Raw genomic sequence first — 22,177 nt, 5'->3', positions numbered from 1 at the left:
AAAATTGAGGGAGTTTTTTTGCTAGTGGACCTCATTCTTCAGAGTAGGAAAATGATATGGGTCAGAAATTTGGATCTATATAAAGAAAGGAAGTGCTTTGGAGAGTGAATAAAGGAAGATAAAAGAAAAACATTAATTTTGTTATTTTTAATAGATGCAAAAGATAATAGTTTATCAAAATGATAAAGCAACAATCTGTTCAATTGTGTATGCTTAGGGCAGCCCGGGTGGCTCAGTGGTTTAGGGCCACCTTCAGGCCAGGGTGTGGTCCTAGAGACCCAGGATCAAGTACCATGTTGGGTTCCTTGCATGGAGCCTGCTTCTCCCTCTGTCTGTGTCTCTGCCTCTCTCTCTCTCTCTCTCTGTGTGTGTGTGTGTGTGTGTGTGTGTGTCTCATGAATAAGTAAATAAAATCTTTAAAAAAATTGTATATGCTTAGATATGTATATTTGTGTAGATATATGCTTATGCATAAGTGAAATGAATGATAGCAATGATACAAGGGATACAGAGAAGAATCAGAATTTTGTTGTTACTATTACTTTGTTGCAGGTATTTTCTCTATACCCATGAAGTAGTATAGTGTTATTTGAAAGTAAATTTGAACTAGGTATAAATATATACTGCAATCTGCAAGGCAACTACTAAAAAAGGCAAAAAAAAAAAGAAGTATAACTGATGTATTAAATAAGGAAAGAAAATGCAATCATATAAAATGCTCGATTAAAACAGCAATAAGCAGAAAAACAGTGGGTAATTGTTTTAACATAGAATAAGGGTAGAATAAGGGTAACAAATAGAAACAGTAATAAATATGATAAATATTAATCCAATTGTATCAATAATTACTTTAAACATCACTGACCTAAATGTACCAATTAAAAGGCAAAGATTGGGATCCCTGGGTGGCACAGTGGTTTAGCGCCTGCCTTTGGCCCAGGGCGCGATCCTGGAGACCCGGGATCGAATCCCACGTTGGGCTCCAGGTGCATGGAGCCTGCTTCTCCCTCTGCCTATGTCTCTGCCTCTCTCTCTCTCTGTGACTATCATAAATAAATAAACATTTAAAAAAAGGCAAAGATTGTCAGAGTGGATCAAAAAACAAGATCCAGTTATCCATTGTCTACAAGAATCCCCTTTTAAATAAAAAGACATAAATGTATTAAAAGTAAAAGGATGGGAAAAGACATAGCATGCTAATTAATCAAAATAAAGCAGGAGTAGGTATATTAATATCAGACAGAGCAGACATCAGAGCAAGGGAAGTTACCAGATTTAAGAGGGGCATTTATGTAACAATAGAGGGATCAATACTCTAAGAAGACATACAATCCTTAATATGTATGTGCCTAATGAGAATGTCACAATGCACAAGGCAAAAGCTGATAGAACTGCAAGGAAAAACAGATGAATCCACTACTAGAGTCAGGAGAATTCAAAAGCCCTCTATCAGAAATGCACAGATCCAGGGATATCTGGGTGGCTCAGTGGTGTCTGCCCTCAGCTTAGGGTGTGATACCAGAGTTCTGGGATCAAGTCCCACATCAGGCTCCCCACAGGGAGCTTGCTTCTCCCTCTGCCTATGTCTCTGCCTCTCTCTGTGTGTCTCTCATTAATAAATAAATAAAATCTTAAAAAATGGATAGATCCAGCAAGGAGAAATTAGTAAAAACATAGTTGAAGTCAACAGCATCATCACAAAAATTGGATAGAATTGGTATCTCTTGACTACTTCATCTGAGAACTGCAAGATGTACTTTCTTCTCAAGGTCATGTGGAACATTTACCAAGATGGACCACATTCTGGGACATAAAACACATTTTAATAAATCTCTTTAAAAAATGGAATCATACGCCATCTACTCTCAGACCACATTGGAATTAAACTAGCAATCAGTATCAGAAATATGGCTGGAAAATTCTAAAATACTTAGATATTAAATAGCATACTTCTAAAAAACACGAGTCAAAACATCTCAAGAGAAATTTTAAGATATTTTGAGGAAAATGAAATACTATTTGTCAAAATATGTGGGATGCAGTAAAAGCAATGCTTACAGGGAAATTTACAGCATTTAATGCATATATAAGAAAAGCAGAAAAATTTAGAATCAATAATCTAAGCTTCTACCTTAGGGAATTAGAAAAAGAACAAATTAAATCCAAAATAATAATAAGAAAAATAGTAACAACTAGAGCAGAAATCAGTAAAATTGAAAACAGGAAATCAATAAAGAAAATCAATGAAACCAAAAGCTGATTTTTAAGAAGATCAATAAAATCACAAGTCTCTAACCAGGCTAACTAAGGAAAAAAGAAGATACAAATTACTAATATTAGAAATGAAAGAGGGGACATCACTACAGATCTCATGGATATTGAAAAGATAATAAAGAAATAATATAAACTATTCTCTGCCTACAAATTTAATAATCTAGATGGAATGGACCAATTCCTTGAAAGACGCAATCTGCCAAAACTCACACAAGAAGAAACAGATAATCTGAATGGAATTGTTCTATTACATTTCTTTCTATGAAAGAAATTTAACCAATAATTAATAGCCTTCCAAAAGAGAAAGCACTAGGCCCAAATGGATTCATTGGTGAATTCTACCAAGCATTTAAGAGGCTATACCAATTCTCTATGATCTCTTCCAGAAAAAAGAAGAGAGGATACTTCTTAACTCATTCTATGAGAATTGCATTATCCTGAATGCCAAAAACGGACAAAGATGTTACAAGAAACCTACAGACTGATATTTCTCATGAAAATAAATATACTAACAAAAATTTTGTACAAGAATTATATGGGGGAAAACTTTAAAACTCTGATGAAACTAATAAAAAAAGAACTAGATAAATGGGGAGATATTCCACCTTTGTGGACAGGAAGACTCAATGTTGTCAGGATGTTAGTTCTTCTCAATTTAATTCCAAGAAGTTATTCTGTGGATACTGATAAACTGACTCTAAAGTTTATGGAGAGAGAGGGAAAAGACATAGAATAGTCAACACAATACTGAAAGAGAAGAACAGTGTCAGAAGACTAACACTACCCAACTTCAAGACTTAATACAAAGTTAAAGTCATCAAGATAGTGTGGTATTGGCAAAATAAGAGAAATAAATTAATGGAAAAGAATAGAGAGCATAGAAATACATTAATACAGTCAACTGATCTTTGGCAAAGGAGAAAAGGGAATAATATGGAGAAGAGATCATCTTTTCAACAAATGGTAATTAAATAACTGTATATCTGCAGGCAAAAAAAAAAGTATCTAGGCCAGACTTAAATCCTTCACAAAAATTAATTCAAAATTAATCATACACCTACATGTAAAACAAAAAACTATAGACTCCTAGAAGATAAAATAGGGGAATATCTAGATAACCTTGGGTATGATGAGGACTTTTTTTTAAGATTTTATTTATTTATTCATGAGAGAAACAGAGAGAGAGAGAGAGAGAGAGGCAGAGACACAGGCAGAGGGAGAAGCAGGCTCCATGCAGGGAGCCCAATGCGGGACTCGATCCCAGGTCTCCAGGATCACGCTCTGGGCTGAAGGCGGCACTAAACTGCTGAGCCACCCAGGCTGCCCTGATGATGACTTTTTAGGTACAGTACTACCAAAGGCACGATGCCTGGAAAAAAATAATTGTTAAGCTGGACATCATTGCAGTTAAAAGCTTCTGCTCTACAAAAGACACTGTCAAGAACATGGGAAAATGAATTATACTGGGAGAAAAATATTTTCAAAAGACTGTTACCCAAAATATACAAATAACTCTCAACAATCGAAAACAAACAACCCAGCTTAAAAATGGGCAAAAGAGCTGAACAGCCACCTCATTGGAGAGGATTTATAGATGGCAAATAAGTAGAAGAAAAGATATTAAACATTATATGTCATTAAGGGACTTGCAAATTAAAGCAATGATGAGATGCCACTACACACCTACTAGAAGAGTCCAAATCTGGAAGAATGACAACACTACTGCTGCTGGTGAGGATGTGAAGCAATAGAAAGTCTCATTCATTGCTGGTGGGGAGTGCAAAATGGTACAGCTTCTTTGGAAGACAATTTGGTACTTTCTTATGAAACTAACCATACTCTTAGCATGATCCAACAATTATACTCCTTGTATTTTCCCAAATGTGTCAAAAATTGTGTCCATACAAAAATCTGCACATGGATGTTTAAAGTAGCTTTATTCTAGTTGCCAACACTTGGAAGCAACAAAGATATCCTTCAGTAGGTAAATGGATAAGTAAAATGTGGTCCACTCAGACAATGGAATATTACTCAATGATGAAAAGAAATGAGCTACCAGGTCATGAAAAAATATGGAGTACTTAAATGCACACTACTAAGTAAAGAAGTCAATCTGAAAAGCATACATACTCTATGATTCCAACTATAAGACATTCTAAAAAAGGCAAAACTATGGAGATGGTAAAAAGATCCATGCTTGCCAGGGGTTGGCAGGGAAGGCAAGGATGAACAGGAAGAACACAGAGAACTTTTAGGGCAGTGAAACTATTTTGTAAGATACTCTACTGGTAGAAACAGTCAACAAACATTTGTCAAAACCCATGGAATACACATCAGTAAGGGTGAACCCTAATGTAAACACAGGTCTTGGGTGATAATGTGTCAATGTAGGTTCATTGATCATAACAAATGTATCACTCTGGTGCAGGATTTTGATAGTGGACAAGGTTACACATATAAAGGGGCAAGGGATAGAAGGGAATTCTCTGTACCTGCTACTCAATTTTGCTGGCAACCTAGAAAATTAAGTCTATTTTTTAAAAAGGGTGAGGAGGGAGCGAAAATAGTCCAGGAAGAGCCTGGAAAGGCAAGCAAGGGTCGCAGTTTTCACATCAATGCAATGATAAGTCATTGAGAGATTTGAGTCAGGGGAGTGACAAACTCTTAAAATGAAGCTTTCTTAGGTTTTAAAGCAATCACTTCAGCTGCTGTGTGGAGAGTAGACCTGAGGAGAACAGTGGTGGAAGCTGGGAGATCAGAAAAGGAGGCTAGCAATGCAGTTTAGGTCAGAGTTGATGGAGGCTTAGACCAAAAAAGAAGTCATGCAGACAGAAAGGAATGGTGGATTCAATAAAAAGACTTTTGAATACAATGGATTGGCTGTATGTGTTGAAAAAGGAGAATCAGGGACTCCAAAATTTTACAGTAACTGGAGGCCATTTTCTAGATGGACAGATGGAAGAAGGAGAAGCTACTTTGAAGAGCAGGAACATGATTCACCTTCGACTATGAAACGTCTGAGATGGCTGGTGGTGCCCAACACTTGGTAGGTGATTGAGGTGTTCACTTGCTCTCATTCATACTGTTTTTGTTATGAGCATAATTGGGTATGGAATACAAGACATAATTGTTTTAAAATATTTTTCCAGAGATTAAGGAATGGGGGTGGACTCTCATCCTCTCCCTGCCATTCCCATTCTATCTCAACAACCTGTCACGGTACCCTGAATCCTCATACCCACTGCAAGCTGGGGGAGGGAAAGGGAGAGTGGGGGATGTTTCAGTTACATGCATCACAGTTTTGCAAACCCCACTCTGAAAAATATGCTGGAATGCATTTGTGCTAATTTTGTAATAAGTAAGTCATTGCTCCCAAAGACCCAAAATAATAAATTCATTTTAATAAAACAATAAGGTGTTAAGAGGCTCAAAGGACCTTTCGACATTACCATTCTAAAGTAGTGGTTCTCTAAATGGGGTCCTTTGACCAGAAGCATCAGCAGCCCCCACGTGAACTTGTTAGAAATGCAAATTATCAGGCTCCAGCCCAGACCTAACTGGATCAGAAACTCTGGGAGTGGGAGCTCATCACCTTGTGTTTTAACCAGTCCTTCAGGTGGTTCTGAAGTCCCTTCAAGCTGGAGATCCAATGACCCAGAGGAATCCTAAGATGGTATTTACTGCAATATTTTGATTCTATGTGGACAAAGTTTACACTCTTTTAAATAAGTAAAACCTAACTTGAAGGCAAGTAACACCCTCTACAATATTTTTTACATGAAGATCAAAGACAATATTTCATTTACATGAACAAAAGTCTCTTTATGGAGAGCAAGCATGGCACATGAACCAGGGTAGGGGAAGCAGGTGTGGCTCACCTGACAAATGCCACTGATGCACATGTCCAAGGAGTCTGTGCTGCAGCGAGTTCCATCCAGTACCTTGGGGGCCAGCTCCACAACCAAGTTTTGTCCCCGTGCGTGACACTTGAGTGCACAGGGGGCAGCAGGATCATTATACCGAGGAAGCCATTCATAATAACGCCCCTGATATTGGACGTCATTGTAGGCAGAGCACTGTTGGGCTCTGAAGTCCTCTGCATCAGGAGGGCAGTCCTGGAAGCAAAGAAAGGCCACAAGCACATCACCCAGAGAGACAAGCCACGGAAAGGCTGAATGAGTTTACAAGAGTCTCAGGAGACCAGACCCCACCAGGGATTCACATCATTTCTTCCCCATATTTAAATGCTCTCTCTTAACCATCTTGCTTCTAATCTTCCCAGGTGACTCCAGGTCTTTATATGGAATATTAACTATCATCCATGCCTTCAAGGAACCATTTCAATGGGAAGGACTATTTGCCCCTAGGTTGGCCCCAAACTGTGTGTTTGTTTCTTTGTTTCTGTTTTTGTTGTTTAATTCATGTGTCTTTCTTCCCTTCTTGCCAGGCCCCCAACCACTGCTTTTCTCTGGAACTAGCTGCCTGCCTTCAACCTGCCAGAGGATGGAAAGAGAAAGAAAACAGATCTCGTTCAAATTCTGTCTACAACAACAGCAAGGAAATTCTAAGTAAATGCTCTAGGGAGCTCTCATAATAATAGTAAAAAGTGTTTGTGCAAGTCTTGATGACTCAGAAATCTTTTTACTTAATTACTAATCCCTCCCATCCGATACTTCCAAAGCTAACAAAATATGACTTTACTCTTCAAAGTTGGGTACAAACTTCCCAATTGATGGGAATTAATTAATCCTACACAAACTTCCCAATTAAAGCAAATGGATACAGAAAGGCAATATATTATTTTCTATTTTTTCTTATTACAAAAGTAATCGATGGTCCTTATAAAACCTTTGGGAAATAGTATCTATTAAAAAAAAAAGAATAAAAGACAAAGATTCTTGTACCTAAATCTTTACACAAATCCTTGATAATTCCCCAAAAGCAAATTTCTGGTAAGAAAATTTCTGAGAAAAAGGGTGTGTTTAATGAGCTTTTCAAACTATTGCCAGATAGCCCTCCAGATATTTCCTTCCTTGTTATCACCAGGCTCCCTAAATTCCCTTTTTCTCAATCTCTCTTCTCAGCTTGGATATTATAATTTTCTAACATTTTTCCAATCGTGTTAAATAGAATTTCATTATTTTAATTTATATTTTCTTTCCTTTCTTAGGTTTGATAGTTTTCATGTATATTTGCTTTTTGCTATTTTTAACAACTATCAACTTTCCTAATAAGGTTATCAACTCTTTGCCATCTGTACTGGAAATATGTTCTCCATTTGATTTTGATTTGGGTGCTTTGAGAAGTCAAGAAGCTTTATGTTTCAAGGTAGTCAGCTCTATTTTTTTTTAACATTTTATTTATTTATTCATGAGAGACACGGAGAAAGAGGCAGAGACACAGGCAGAGGGAGAAGCAGGCTCCCTGCAAGGACCCTGATGCAGTACTCGATCCCAGGACCCCAGGATCACACCCCGAGCCAGAGGCAGACGCTCAACCACTGAGTCACCCAGGCGTCCTGGTAGTCAGTTCTATTAATATTTCCTTTTAAGGCTTCTTTCTTCATTAATGAGTTTAGAAATGCTTCTTCTACCTAAGAACCTAAGAGGCTTCTACCTCTTAGGTTAGAAGCCTCTTAGGCTTCTACCTAAGCCTAAGAACAGATAAATATTGAAATGTATCTTTCTAGTTCCTTTCTAATTTAGCAATTATATTTAACTCTTTGTTACATCGAGGATTTATTTTGATACGTGGTGTAAGGTAGAAACCCACCTTATTTTATTTCTACAAATAATTATTAATATATTATCATCCAGAATCTTACAATACAATTTCTCTCATTTCTTCCCTTTTCACTACTTGACTTTTGTATCTTACTGTATTTATGCTTCTGGCCTTTATAATCTGCCTCAAATCCTTTTTGGAAGTAGGTAGGGAAGAGATAAAATATAAGAAATAAGCATCCCCCTGGGAGCTGTTGTATTAGTTTGCAGTAAATCATTCCAAAATCCTGTACTGCATCCACATTTTTCTGTTTAAGAAAGATTAAACCTTAACCCAGGTCACACCTATGAAAGAAAGAGTCGAACTAAAGATCAAACTGGTTGACCTTTCTCTCTTGAAATGAGGACTGTGTTTCCAATCCAGCCCCAGGGAAGATCATTCCTTGATAAAATTCTATGGCCTCCTCTTCCCTTAACCACAGCCAGTTTTCTCTATATCCGACTCTTTGAAACCCAAGCCAAAGAGTGTGAAAGAGCAGACTGAAAACAACTTCCCCTGCATTAGAGGAAGCAGGCTTTAGGGGCTGACATTTCTTGCTGATTCCTGACTGCCTTAAACTCTATAAACCCAGGGGCGCGTGGGTGGCTCAATGGTTGAGCGTCTGTCTTTGGCTCAGGGTGTGATCCCAGGGTCCTGGGATCGAGTCCTGCATTGGGTTCCCCTCAGGAAGCCTGCTTCTCCCTCTGCCTATGTCTCTGCCTCTTTCTCTGTATCTCTCATGAATAAATAAATAAAAATCTTTAAAAATATAAAACTCCATAAGCCAACGAAGTTTCACAAAATTAACAATGTTTAAATAACAGCCAGCCTCCACTTAGTCCTTGCTGGAAGGGTGGCCAGGTTTGGACACGAGACCTAGCCTCCTTGGCCACAGCTGAGTATCAGAGGCAAACACCAGGTCCACTTCTGGACAGTCTTTCCCAGGAATCTGGGATTGCACCAGAAGAGCTAGAGCTGAGGACTCCCATCACTGCGTGGCTGAGCTAACCATCTCTTTCATGAGATGCCTGTTGAGGCAAAGCAAGCCAATTCTCACAGCAGAGAAGAATGAATTAGACATGAAAGCAGGAAAGATGATAAACCATGTATTTCAGTAAAAGTATGTAACTTGAGTTTCTCACTTTCTGATTCCTGGGTCCAGGCCCCCTCAAGGTGTGCTGATGCCCAAATTCTACTAATATCCACACATCCAAACAGTGAGTCCCATTTTTCTTGAGCTATTTTGGGTGGGTTTCTGTTCCTGGGAAATCCTGTTTCTGAATAGTGCTTTCCAGTTTATGAAGGATCATTACTGACATTCTTTCTTCACCACCACCCTTTGAGGGAGGTAGGTCAGAGTTATCATTACCCTCATTTTTATAAAGAGAGGAAACTGTGATCTACAGTCTTTAGTCACTAGCCCAAAGACACATACCCAGAATATGACAGAGCCAAGAATGATTCCCAAAGTAACAAGTGTTCCATTATATGATACCACTTTCTAGTAATCTTGAAAGACATTGAGGACTTACTTTAAACACTTTCATTTACTTGGCATTCTTCCAATGTCAACACTAAGGCTGTCTAGTTGGCTTCTGCTGGGTCCCCTGCCCTGTCTCAAGACAATCTAGGGATTCTTGTGTCTTAAATAGTTCAGTTGATATTTAGGAAACTTGAATACCAAACATTCTTCAGCTTTCCTTTCCATGAGAAGCATTTCTTCCTATCAGTTAAGACAACACATTTGTTAAATATACTTTATGGGCTTTGCCTAGGTTACATACTATGGAGAACATCCACCGCTGTCACTTAGAGAGCTTGTTATTTACTGGAGATGTAGCATCTACATGCATGAAATATACTGACATAATGGGTTACTGTTTGTGGATTCACAAGTAAGACTTTGCAATTAAGGAAATAAAATTGCTGTCCAAGTGTTAAATTAAAATTGATTAAGTGGCAGGGCACCTGGATGGCTCAGTCACTTAAGCATCTGACTCTTGATTTTAACTCAGGGTCCATGATCTCAGGGTCCTGGGATCCAGCCTTACATGGAGCTCTGCGCTCAGAGGGGAGTCAGCTTGGGATTCTCTCTCCCCCTCAACCTGTCCCCCTCCCACACACTCTCTCTCTCTGTCTCTAAAATAAATAAATAAAAATCTTAAAAATGTGAATAAGTGGAGCTAATAAGGAAAGGACAGATCCTAGATCAGGAAGACCTGACTCAATCAGGAGGGGGCAGCCAGCTTGGAAAGCATAGAAAAGAAGAAGGAGGAAGAGTATAGAGATTAGGAGGAGAAGAAGGAAAAGGGGAGGAGGCTCATTCATTCAAGCACTAGCCCTCATTCAAGGACCATCCTGAAGACAGAGATCTCTTTTTCCTGCTCAAGCCATGAGGATACACAAGTCATTCTCATCGACAACTTGAGGATAAATGCTGAGACAGGGAGATCATCTAATAAATGGAGCATTTTTATGCAGAAGAGATAAACCATTAACAAAGGGATGATTTATATAATAGGATTGAACCAAGCTTTAATATGGGTTATATATTTATGTCATTTCCCCCAGATAAGCAGTGAGGAGACACTTAGGAGAAATATGATTTCTTTTGTAAGCAAATTTAAAATGTTTATTTTATCTTCCTATCCAAGTTGTACTATGAGTTAAATTTGGGGATCCTCTAAATAACCCAATGCCAAAATTTCTAGCATGAAAATGAATTATTGTGAGTGGCTATTATAAGACCATTAGCAAATGATGCATCCCGGAAAAGTGACATTCCAGATGAGATTTAAGGGCATGATGTAATTAGGACAACATACAGGAGGGAACACTGGGTGGCTCAGTGGTTGAGCGACTGCCTTTGGCTCAGGTCATGATCCCGGGGCCCTGGGATCGAGTTCCACATTGGGCTTCCTGTGGGGAACTTGCTTCTCCCTCTGCCTATGTCTCTGCCTCTCTCTGTGTCTCTCATGAATAAATAAATAAAATGTTAAAAAGAAAAAGAGAAGGATCACAAATAGGGAACAACACAAGCAACAGGGAAACCACAGAAATAAATGCAGTAGTGATGAGGGACAGGAACCAGTCATGTCCAGCAAGAGCAAAAGTTTGTGAGCTGAACACAAGCTAAGTCTAACCAACTTCTGAAGGTCCTTGAATGCAAGTCAGGGGAATTAAAAAGCAGTAAGGATCCACAGAGGAAGCGCGGCACTTTAGGAGGACCAGTGTGATGGCAGGATGGACTGGGGCAGGAGAAGTGACAGGAGAAAGTAAAGAACACCTCTAAGAAGAAACTGCCAGAAATTAGCCATCCTCAGGACCCATAGTATGAAGAGCCTTTCAAAGGTCACATCAAATGTCATCTCTTCTGGAAAGCTACCAGGGACCCCAATGTAATTGGAGCTAACCATTACTCCCTGTGTGCTCACATAAAAATGTGTTCATGCTGCAAAAACACTCTTACCAAACCATGATACTCTTGTTTTTAAAGATATTTTCCCTCTGCTCTCTTCCAGCACTGCCTTTGATCTCATAAACCCTGGTATAAAAAAATGAGTAGTCAGTGAATTCAAGCATTAGAACCCCTTGCTGACATGCATGAGTTCCCTTGGAAAGTCTCCACTGGGTCTGGAATACGCCTGATAAGGAAAATTCTTCACTGAGGCCTCAGAGGCCTGGTCTTGGCCATCAGGGTCTTTGCTGAGCATTAATTGGAGGGTTATTGCTGAAGATGGCAATTACCTGGAATTAGGGGGTGCTCCTTGGATTCTCCAGACCCTCCAGCCCAAACGTGCATTTCTCCAATTTCTCAGGGAGGACAGTGTGGTCCTCATTCCCTATCATGCCTCCCATTCCTGTGCCATCAGGAGTGGGATTTCTTCCTCTCTGCCCTCTGAATGTGCATCCCTATCACATCCACACTTCCTAACAAAAAGACATTCGGTCTTTCCTTGAGTGCCTGCATCCTATTTTTCTCAGGCATCTTCTGCTGAGGTGGGCAGAGATCAGAAATGTGGCTGTCAGGGTCTGTTCATGTCAAGCCCGATCCTCCCATGTCAGGGACGCCCCTGGACCACTAATGTGGAAGGCCCACGGCTGTGGAGGACTTCATTTCCGTGACTTCCCCTCTGCTGTCTCTCCTCTCTCCGACCTCTGCCCCTTGCCAACTCTGAATATCCGGAAGGTCTGTCCTGCAGCTCCTGGGGTTGGCAATTCTATAACAGTATCTGAAAAGGGAAAGTTCCTGCAGATCCCCCTGAGAGTCATGCTCTTGGCTTGGGAAGAGCAGCCACGTTTTAGACTCTGTCTATAGTGCCATCTCACATCTAACAGAGCTTGAGACTTTTCAGGCTCCTTTCCAAGAGGCAGTCTGGTGTAGCAGAGTGGATAGAAGCTGGCACTCCAGAGCCTGGGGCCCGACTGCCTCGGGTATAGTTCACCTTGGTCATGTTTCCTAACCCTCCTTTGTTAGAATAGAAATGAGGGGTGCCAGGATGGCTCAGTTGGTTGAGCATTTGACTCTTGACTTTGGTTCAGGTCATGATCCCAAGGGCCTGATAGAGCTTGCTCAGTAGGGCATCTGCTTGAGATTCTCTCTCCCTCTCCCTCTGCCCCTCCCCCTGTTCTCTCTTTCTTTCTAAAATAAATGCATAACTCTTTTTTAAAAAGTAGAAATAAAAATATCTACTTCGTCAAGACATTATGAGGATTAAATCAATTTATTCATGGATAGGCACTAGAACAATGCCAACATTTAGGAAGTACTGAATATGTGTGATTCATCATCATCATTATTACTACTGATATTGGTTAAGAGTTTAGAAGCTGGCACACACAGATGACAAACTCTGGTTTTGAGGCTGAGTCTGAGCCTTCAGATAATGATGTGGAGGAACAGAAAGAAGTACAAGCCACCTCTAGGGTGGGATGGAATGGTAGGTCCCTGGAGCCCCCCCACAGGCAGTGACCTCTGTTCTCCAGGGAGCAGGCTTCCCTGATCTTCAAAACTGAGGTGGTGAGGTCCCTCAGGTGGGAACAGGGGATCTCGCATCTCCATAGGACGGGCTCTCATGACCCCTGGAAATATAGGTGTGGGCATCTCTGAATCATAAGGCAAATCTCCCTCACAAGAGTGCCTCGTCCTGGAATCACTAACATCAGCTTCCTTCAGAAGAGTGGGTGATGGGCCCCATTTCCAGGGGAATGGGAAGCCATGACTATGGAGATAGCATGGCCTGTTCCCAATGGAGACACTGAATGGCCATGAGAAGCAACAGCAGTGGTTGCTGTTCTCTCCCCATTGGAGGTAGGCTGCACACTGGCCTTCCTCCTGCCCTCTGCACCACTCTGAGTGATAGAGAGTGGGCGATCTCAAAAGGGTGATTCTAAATCCCAATTAATAAAGCAGGAAGCAACTCAAGAAAAGATGTGACTATCTTTGTACCCTGAGCTCATGTGGTTACATCCACTCATGGTGCCTGACATCCTGGCAATGTTTCTATGGTATATTCCCAGGAACACACTGTATCCTCTCTCCTATGGAGGAACAGACTCCTTAAAGAGCACCAGCCTTGCAGCTGGGCTGCACAGAGCCACCTCTCATCTGCAGAGGGGCTCGAGGATGCTCAGCTGCAGACCCTGGCACATGGAGATGGAGGGTTCTCCTGAATGCTGTAGCCCTGAAAGCTCTGCCACAATTCCCCTTGTTTCCTAAAAGGAATTTTGTCAAAAACTCTGAGTTTTTAATGGCAAGCATAGTGATGAATGCCACATTCTTGCAAAATTGCTTTAAGGACTCCAACTCTGAGAACTAAACAGAGCAACATTCACATTGCTGTCCTCCCCACTGGTCACCACCTTCTAAACATCTAATCCTCACCAGCCTAGCAGTCAGAATCCTCCCAGAGGGGCCCGCACTTAGAGACCACGGGTCCTCCCAAGACCCACGGAACCTCAGATGGGATCCTCACTCAAGCGCAGCCAAGTCCTAACCACTGCACCCAATATGCGCTAATTTTAGTAGCTTATATTGTATGTCTACACTGTATGACCCAACACTCCTAGACCCTCGTAACACTTGTGTTGAAAAAAAAAGTGCCTTTTTGGAATTAGCGAGACCAGAGTCACACACACACAGAAACCCAAGAATGAAATCTCAAAAGGCAACACCCTGATCAGGCCATTTTAAATAAATTCCCCTAGACAGTTTCAGAGCATTGCTTGTGAGGGTACTGTTGTGAAATTTATTTTTGAATGACTGCAAGGAATTTGTGGTAATGTATTAAAGCAGCACTTTATAAAAAGAAAAAAAAAACCTTAAAAAATGGCAAAAAAATATACACCCAAGCAAAAGGTAGTAGATCAAATGCTTCCTAGATAAAACCCTCAGGCTGCTAATGTATTCACGTGCTTGTATAAGAAAACAAAGCCAAACTGTTTGTAATGAAATGACTGCCTCTATGCTCAAGTCAATCTCTCTCCTTCCCACACCCTGACCTGGATCTAAGCTCATTTAATTAAGCATCATGCACACAGGTGTCTCCCAATTCCTTGGCCCTCCATCCTGTCATAGGACATGTGAAATCTATTTGCTTTGTGGCCCCAAATTCCTCCAAGGAATTAATGGACACTAAACTGGGTGTCTAATGGCTGAGTGATATTGGAGTTTGAATGCCCCAAAATAATCACCCACATTTCCCACTTAAGGTTGAAATCAGTTGAGTGGGAAAGACCATCTTTTCTGCTTCATCACTGATAAAAACAGACTGAAAACACAGCTGAGCCCCACAGTCAGGTCTGGCTCACACTGCCTGCTGACTACTGCTCCAGCTTGACAGGGCTGCCCTCACAGGGCAAGTCTGGGTCTGCAGAACAGAAGCCTTCAGACAGGACTTCTGTCTCATGCTGGCCCAGGACAGAGAAGGGATGAAGAGGGACAAAGCCCCAGTGAGTGAAACTTTTGAAATAAATTAATCATGACCAACTGAGAAAAATGGATTGAAAAAAATCTAAATCTCACTTAGATTTCCAGATTCTAATAGTTTCCTTTTGATTCCTGTCGTTTTCATTTGGGCATATATAACAGGCTAGGAAACGGTTTTCAGTGGAAAATAGTATTGATTCCTTCTGATATTTATTTTGCATTTTCAGATTTGTAAAGCAAAATGTTTGAATTTTTTAGTTACTCATCATTGTTGGATAAGAGTGAGGCTTAAACCTATCCCTGTGTACAATTTTCTTGAATCACCAATAGAGTGCTCTTAACACATTTTGCAGTGGGCAGGGCAGGTGGTTCGGAGCAGGAAAAACAGCAGTAGACCAATTCAAGTCTGTGCTCTTCCTTTGTGACCTACGGAAAATAATTTTACACCAGGCCCCTCACTTGCAAAAGAGAAATAACCACACCTCATCTGCCTACATCTCAGAGACAGTGTGAGGGTCAGGTGGCACAGTGTGCATAAACACACTTTGAACTTTGGAGGCATTTACAGGCATCAGGTATTGTTTCTATGAATTCAGGAATTATTAAATACTTACCGAATTACTTTATAAATGAGAAAAGGCCTAAATAAGTAGTACACACATGGAAGGTATGAGATACACAAAATCTGTTGTCAATTTAAAAATATTTAAGTTTTCCACAAAGAGTATCAAGAGGTCACTAGCTTTACAGTACGTATAATGTTCCAACTTAACACATGGGCATTATTGTATTATATATTTTTATTACAGAACTTACATGATTGCTGCATGTCTTGTATCGAATGTTTTGTCCTTCACAATTCCTAGAGGGGAAAAAGAGGGAAAAAGAAATGATTTCATGGAAGTGGCAAGCGACACAAAAGAAAGAAGGAAAGGATGGTAGGAGGGAGACAAGCCAATACAAGGTGATGCTGATAAAATTTTTATTAGTTTATGTTACCTCAGAGATTCAAAGTTTAAATTCTAAGAAATAACTTTCAAAAAACCAGGAGGGCAAGAGTCTCATGAAACTGTCACTTTACATAGAAAGTGAATTCCTTAGCTGAATTAATGTAATGCTATTACTTACATGCAGTTTTTACCCTGGGAGCCATATAACTACTGAAATTAATGGATAACGTGTGTGCATACTTGTGGGGCTTTTCTTCTGTGAAAAAGAAGAGGAAGCTCCGGGTAGAAGCATTTGTGTACTGTGTCCCTCCCTCACTGAAGTAACTAACCTAAGTTGGCTGGACACCCCATGACCTCCTTCTGTAATTGATACAATGCTCTCTGTCAGACATTTGCTTGAGGCAACCCTTCTACGTTTTATTTCAACTACTGGCTTTACTGAATGGTGTCTGGGTGACTTTCTTGGGAGACTGGTCCTGTAGGGTCTGAAGTCATATATGGATTTGAAAATCCTCCAGGAAAGACCACCACCAACACTGTCCTCCCCTCCAGCCACTGGCTCTATTACCCTGCCACTCATTCTCAAGGCAGATTTTTCCTTTGAATGCTTGAGATTCCATCTGGCAGCTACTTTCCTGAATCAGTGCTTGCTGCTCCATAGTTTATATTAACTCTTTAAAGTTAGCTGGTCCACTAATGGTACCTTTCCCAATTTTTCAATTACACATTTTTACCTTTTTGTTTTCCCGGTCACTTCAATGACAGATTTGCAGCAAAGAAAGCTAAACACAGGCTTAACTCATCATCTTGCACTGAAAGTCAATTGATATATTTCAATTGTTTTAAAATATTTAGTCCTACAAACATTATATGTTCTCATTCATTTGGGGAATATAAATAATAGTGAAAGGGAATAAAAGGGAAGGGAGAAGAAAGGGGTAGGAAATATCAGAAAGGGAGACAGAACATAAAGACTCCTAACTCTGGGAAACGAACTAGGGATGGTGGAAGGGGAGGAGGTCGGGGGTGGGGGTGAACGGGTGACGGGCACTGAGCGGGGCACTTGACGGGATGAGCACTGGGTGTTATTCTGTATGTTGGCAAATTGAACACCAATAAAAAATAAATTTATTATTTAAAAAAATAAATAAATAAAATATTTAGTCCTAGAAGAATAGACATTTTTAAGAAGTGATCTGAGTGGGAGCACTGGGTGGTTCAGTCAGTTAAGCAGTCAACTACTGATTTCAGCTCAGGTCATGATCTCAGGTCCTGAGATTGAACCCTGTGCTGGGCTCACATGCTCAGTGGGGAGTCTGCTTGAGATTCTTTCTCTCCCTCTGTCACCCCCCTTGCCTCTCTAAAAAAAGAAAAAAGTGGATCTGAGTGGATCTGACTTTTTGCTGGTATAAATTGGAGCCTATATGAAATGACTGATAATCTATTTCAGTAATACACAATTCACTGCACCTATTTGCTGATGACTCCATTTTTACTGATTACAAAAAGAGTAAGTGAAAACTAATAATATGCCAAGATGTATAAAAGAGAATAATCAATCTTTCAAAATCCCATCGCCAAGACCTTCCCTCTCAATATTTTGGCATTTAATCATCCAGTGTTTCTGCATGACTTACAGATGTGAAAGCATATTTAACTCAACTTTGTATAAATTTTAATCTAATATAAGAAGCATTCCCCCATTTTATTACTAATTCTCTGGAGAAATTATTTTAATAACTAAATAATAGTCCATTATACAAACATTACATTTTTTGTAGTCCTGAATTTAAACGTTCTTCATTGTGGTAAAATACACATAATTGACCATCTTAACCATTTTTAGGTAAACAGTCCAGCATTAAGTATATCCACATTGCTGTACAAACATTACATTTTATGGTTATTTATGCTGCCTCTCTTTTGCCTGTACTTTTTAAGTTTATATACAGTCAGGTTTTGGTGGGTATACAATTTTATGAGTTTTGACAGATCCATCCTCCACATGACCAATTTTCTTTTAATGGTGTGATTATTTTGTATTTTATTTATCATGTCCGATACTGTTTGATCTTGCTTTCCACTTATTTCTTTACAATCCTTCTCAAACTCACCCTTCACCACTTACATCTCATACCATAACTCACCTCCCTTTCTGTTCCAATTGGAGCACATACCCCTAATGGGATTATTGAGACAGGCCTCTGCGAGGAAGAAGTTTGGGAGTGAGAAAAACAGCATTGCAGCTGCCTCGGAAAGCATTATCTAAATGACAGTTAAAGTTCTGAACTAAAAGGTAGACAAGGTATCCAACTAGTTCCCTTGGTTTAATAGAATTCTCATGACTTGAGGATTAGAACATTGTCCCAGATGTTATCGTAATAGGTCTTAGCATTTTGTAACCCTGCCTATTTCCTTTTTTGTGTGTCTTGTCATAGGTACATGACCCTGAAATCTATTAAGCTTTCAATGAGGCTACATCAAACTTTAAGCATTCAGGAAGCGCCAAGCTGGGAGGCTGGCGGAGAAACCAGTATTAGGGTGGAGAAGTCTCTCTCTTGGTCAAGGGGAAGTGACGCCACTCTCCTGGGAGACAACAGCTATGCCAGTGGACAAGGTCATGTACTTACATAACTTATTTCATTGTGCTTTTATGTGTGGGGAAAAAGAAGAAAATAAATTACAGGAAAAGTGAAAGGGGTAAAGTACTCTGTTTATTTTGGAAAGGTCCCAACTGAGGAAAGCAGCTAATAGATTAGGAAGGTGATAACCAAAAGCTTTTGTACCCCACTGACTTAGACCCCAAAAAGGCTTTTAATTCTCGTGTCCAGAAAGCAGGCAAATTGCAAAGATACATGTTAAGACAGTATTTGAATTAAGTACTGATATATAAAAAAAATATCAAAACCTAACAAAGAGTGACATTTTCTTTAAAAGTGTTTTGGAACTTCAGAAAAATTATTTCAGATGCACATTTGCCAACTGCTTAACTTTAACTGTTTAAATGAAAACAAAACTACTTTTGTGAAAAGAAATTTAAAACTAAAAGGAAAGAACTTATCCTTGAAAACAGCTTATGGTTGTGTCTCAGTCTGCAGTGTAGACCATACAGTCATGGTCTATACCTCACTGCCATCTGTTGTGTCCTGATTGTAAGCCTAGTATCCAGGAGGCACAAACTTGCATCTTGACTGGTGAGTCTGAAAATCTAAACCTAAAACATGAGTATATCTCCATTACAAATCCCACTACAAATGCTATGAAGTGGTATGGAAAAAGAGCTTTTTATGTCATGAATTCTCAAAATCTAAAGTACCATTCTGGACTCATTCTTTCTCCAACAACTTCTTATGGTGAATCTACTAAGTACCAGGATGTGGATATAAAGATGCAAGGAGACTGTCTCTTAATTCCCCTAACAAATCAGTAGTCAGATTTTTTTTTTTAACCCAACCATCTGGCCAACATTTTTAACATTCTACTTCACTTCAACCTAACACACAGTAAACTCAGTGACTGGTCTCTATTGATGTGGTATGCCTTGGTTACAATTTAGTATGAAAATGAATGACCACTTTATGAAACAGGCATAAAAATGAAATTCAAGTTATTTTAAAGTTAAGGACACTGGAGTCCTAATTCCCCAAGCAGGAACCTGCCAGCTTATTCTGGAAATAATTCCTTTGGCCCGAAGCAACTGAGCTGCAGAAATATTACTTCCAAGTTTTTAATTTCATTCTAATTATTGTATGCAAGAGCTAATGGTTATCAGGAGTATATGAAAATTCAAGAACATCATTTCACAATTATGTATTTTCTATCCATTACAACATTCATAACACCCTGAAATTGGAGATTTTTGAAGCCATAAATTTATGAATATATAAAAAACATATGTTGATTCCACATGAGGATACATTAAAAACATTAATAAAATTTCCCTGGAGTTTATAGCAGTATAATTTATTACATTCATTTGATGATATATTGACTCAAATACTAGTGTCTTAAAGACTGAGAAGCATGTGTTTTGAAGAATAAAAATATATTAATTTTTTAAATAGTAGTTAACTTAAACCTGTTTCCCATGGTTGGCAGTTGACTAGCATATCAAGTTACAAACTTCTGCAAGACAGACATTCTGGCTGGGGTATGCACTGCAGTGCAAAAGCACTGACTGTATATTTAAATATAATCAAATCCTGAAATAACATTATCCACAAAAAAATAAATGAGCAAAATAGCTGCATTCATCCCCTTCCCTAAATCATGAATTTAAATAAGCACTCTGATAAAAAGAGAAGGCATTGAAATGCTTTCAAAAGCTCTGGGATGGCTCTTTGTTTGATTTTATATGTAATCACCTCCACCTTCCTTCTCCAAGAAAAATTGACCACAGAGCTCAATATTTATGAAGATTTAACAAGTCTCTAAGGTTCTTCTAGGATAAAGAGACCTGATAAGCTTTCCAAGGGAAGTAGGTTTCCTTCTTAAGAATCTCAGAGTACTTTCGAAATGACAGTAAAAGTTCTTAATATGGGAGTGGGTCAGGAATGATTAAAGTTTTAGGCTGCCTAAAAGGTGGGGAACAGGGATAAGTGAATTAATGCATCTGCTGCCCTTCTTTTGAATTAATTTAATTCAGTTTTTATGCAGAGACATGATGTTACTGTCCCCATTTCTCATCGGAGACATGGAGTGAGTGGGTGTGCCATGGACCTGGCCCCATGCCAGGCACAAGCCAAAGACAGGATATATATCACCATACATTTATTTTACTACAAATACCACAGAACACACTATTCTCTCATTTAATTTTTTAATAGTTGATTAGGATCTTTTCTAGCCCAATATATTTGTTCAAATTAGATGAACTCAGGGAGTAAACAAATTTGGGGATTCTCGGCTTAAGAGCAAATTTCAGAATATAGGTTAAGATTTCTGCATAAATTTTTAAAAAACCCACCAAAGTCCTAAAAAAGAAAATTTAAACAAGTACTACTTCAAGACTGGACACTCAAAATCAAGTAGCAATATTTGTAATTGAATTGTTTTGTGTTCTTACAAGTATTTTATTATGAAATATTTTTAAGTCCAGCAAAAAAAGTATGAATGACAGAAACTCAAGTACCCACTAGCAAGGCTCATCATTTAAGTTTTTTTAAATTTATTTTTAAGAAATGTATCATTACAAACATGGTGGAAGTCCCCTGCCAAACCTCCTCCATTCTATTCCCTCGTCTCCCTCTGCAGAGACAACTAAGCAAATGGTATCACAGTGTGCATGACCTTCTGCAGCTTTTTAAAATCTATCAATTTTTGAGAACATCCATGTTGATAGGTGCAACTCAAATTCACTCATTTATATGGTTCAATAAAAACCCAATGTATAAATACATCATCATGTTTTCATCAATTCTTTTTAATTTTTTATTGGTCAATTTTCCTAAAGTTTATGAAGATTCGGCAGTAAGCGAACTTACACAATCTCCTTAGGCATATCTGCATGCAATTCTCTGGGATATATACCTGAGTGGGACTGTTCTGTTGTGGGCATTTACAGCTTCACTGTTACTGGATATATTGAAAAATTGCTATCCAAAGTGAGAATACCAATTTTAACCCCCATTTGTAGTACAGGAAGGCTCTTATTTTCACACATCTAGGTCAAGATTTGGCATTTTAAAACGTGTTAAGTTTTTCCCAATCTGAAGGATATAAAATATCTCACTTTGTATTTTTCAATGTCTTTTTATTAATGAGGTTAATATTGCCATTTGTTTTTGACTATGCAGATTCCCCTTCTGTGAATTGCCTATCCATATTCTTTCTTCAATTTTCTACAAGTTTGTTACTGCTTTTGTTTTATTGGTATGTAGAAGTTACTTAAATATTTCAGATACTAATCCCTTATTGGCTATATTCACTGTCAAGAGTTTCCCACTCTAGGCTTTTCTTTTGGCTTATAGTATATTCTTATGATACAAAAGTGTTTGCATGGTGAGTCTGAATTTATCAATATGTTCCTTTGTAACTTAAACTCTTTGTATCTTGGTTAAAGAATAATTCACTATCCAGAGACTATAAATACATTCTCTGGTATTTTCTTCTAAATGTTTTCAAGCTTTGCTCTTTATAAGTAGATTTTAATGTACCTAGAATGTATTTTTAATGTGTATTGATATTTTCTAATATTTTCCCTTTGGATATCCATAATCATACCTCAGCTCCATGTATTGAATATCCACCCTTTCTCTACAAA

General features: G+C 39.0%; 1 protein-coding gene across 2 annotated transcripts in view; it reads right to left on the bottom strand.

The window, feature by feature from the left end:
• Positions 1–22,177, bottom strand: part of ADAMTSL3 (ADAMTS like 3) — a 337,319-nt gene that overhangs the window by 198,415 nt on the left and 116,727 nt on the right. For both annotated transcript variants that reach the window (XM_038532980.1, XM_038532981.1), the window contains exons 5-6: positions 15,782–15,827; positions 6,153–6,389 (exon numbers count right to left, since the gene is read on the bottom strand). In XM_038532980.1, the coding sequence (XP_038388908.1) occupies positions 6,153–6,389; positions 15,782–15,827 (283 nt within the window). The remainder of the gene's footprint in view (positions 1–6,152; positions 6,390–15,781; positions 15,828–22,177) is intronic.

This window comes from Canis lupus, chromosome 3, assembly GCF_011100685.1.
Source record: "Canis lupus familiaris isolate Mischka breed German Shepherd chromosome 3, alternate assembly UU_Cfam_GSD_1.0, whole genome shotgun sequence".
Classification (NCBI taxonomy): Eukaryota; Metazoa; Chordata; class Mammalia; order Carnivora; family Canidae; genus Canis; species Canis lupus.
This window is presented reverse-complemented; position numbering and strand designations above follow the sequence as displayed.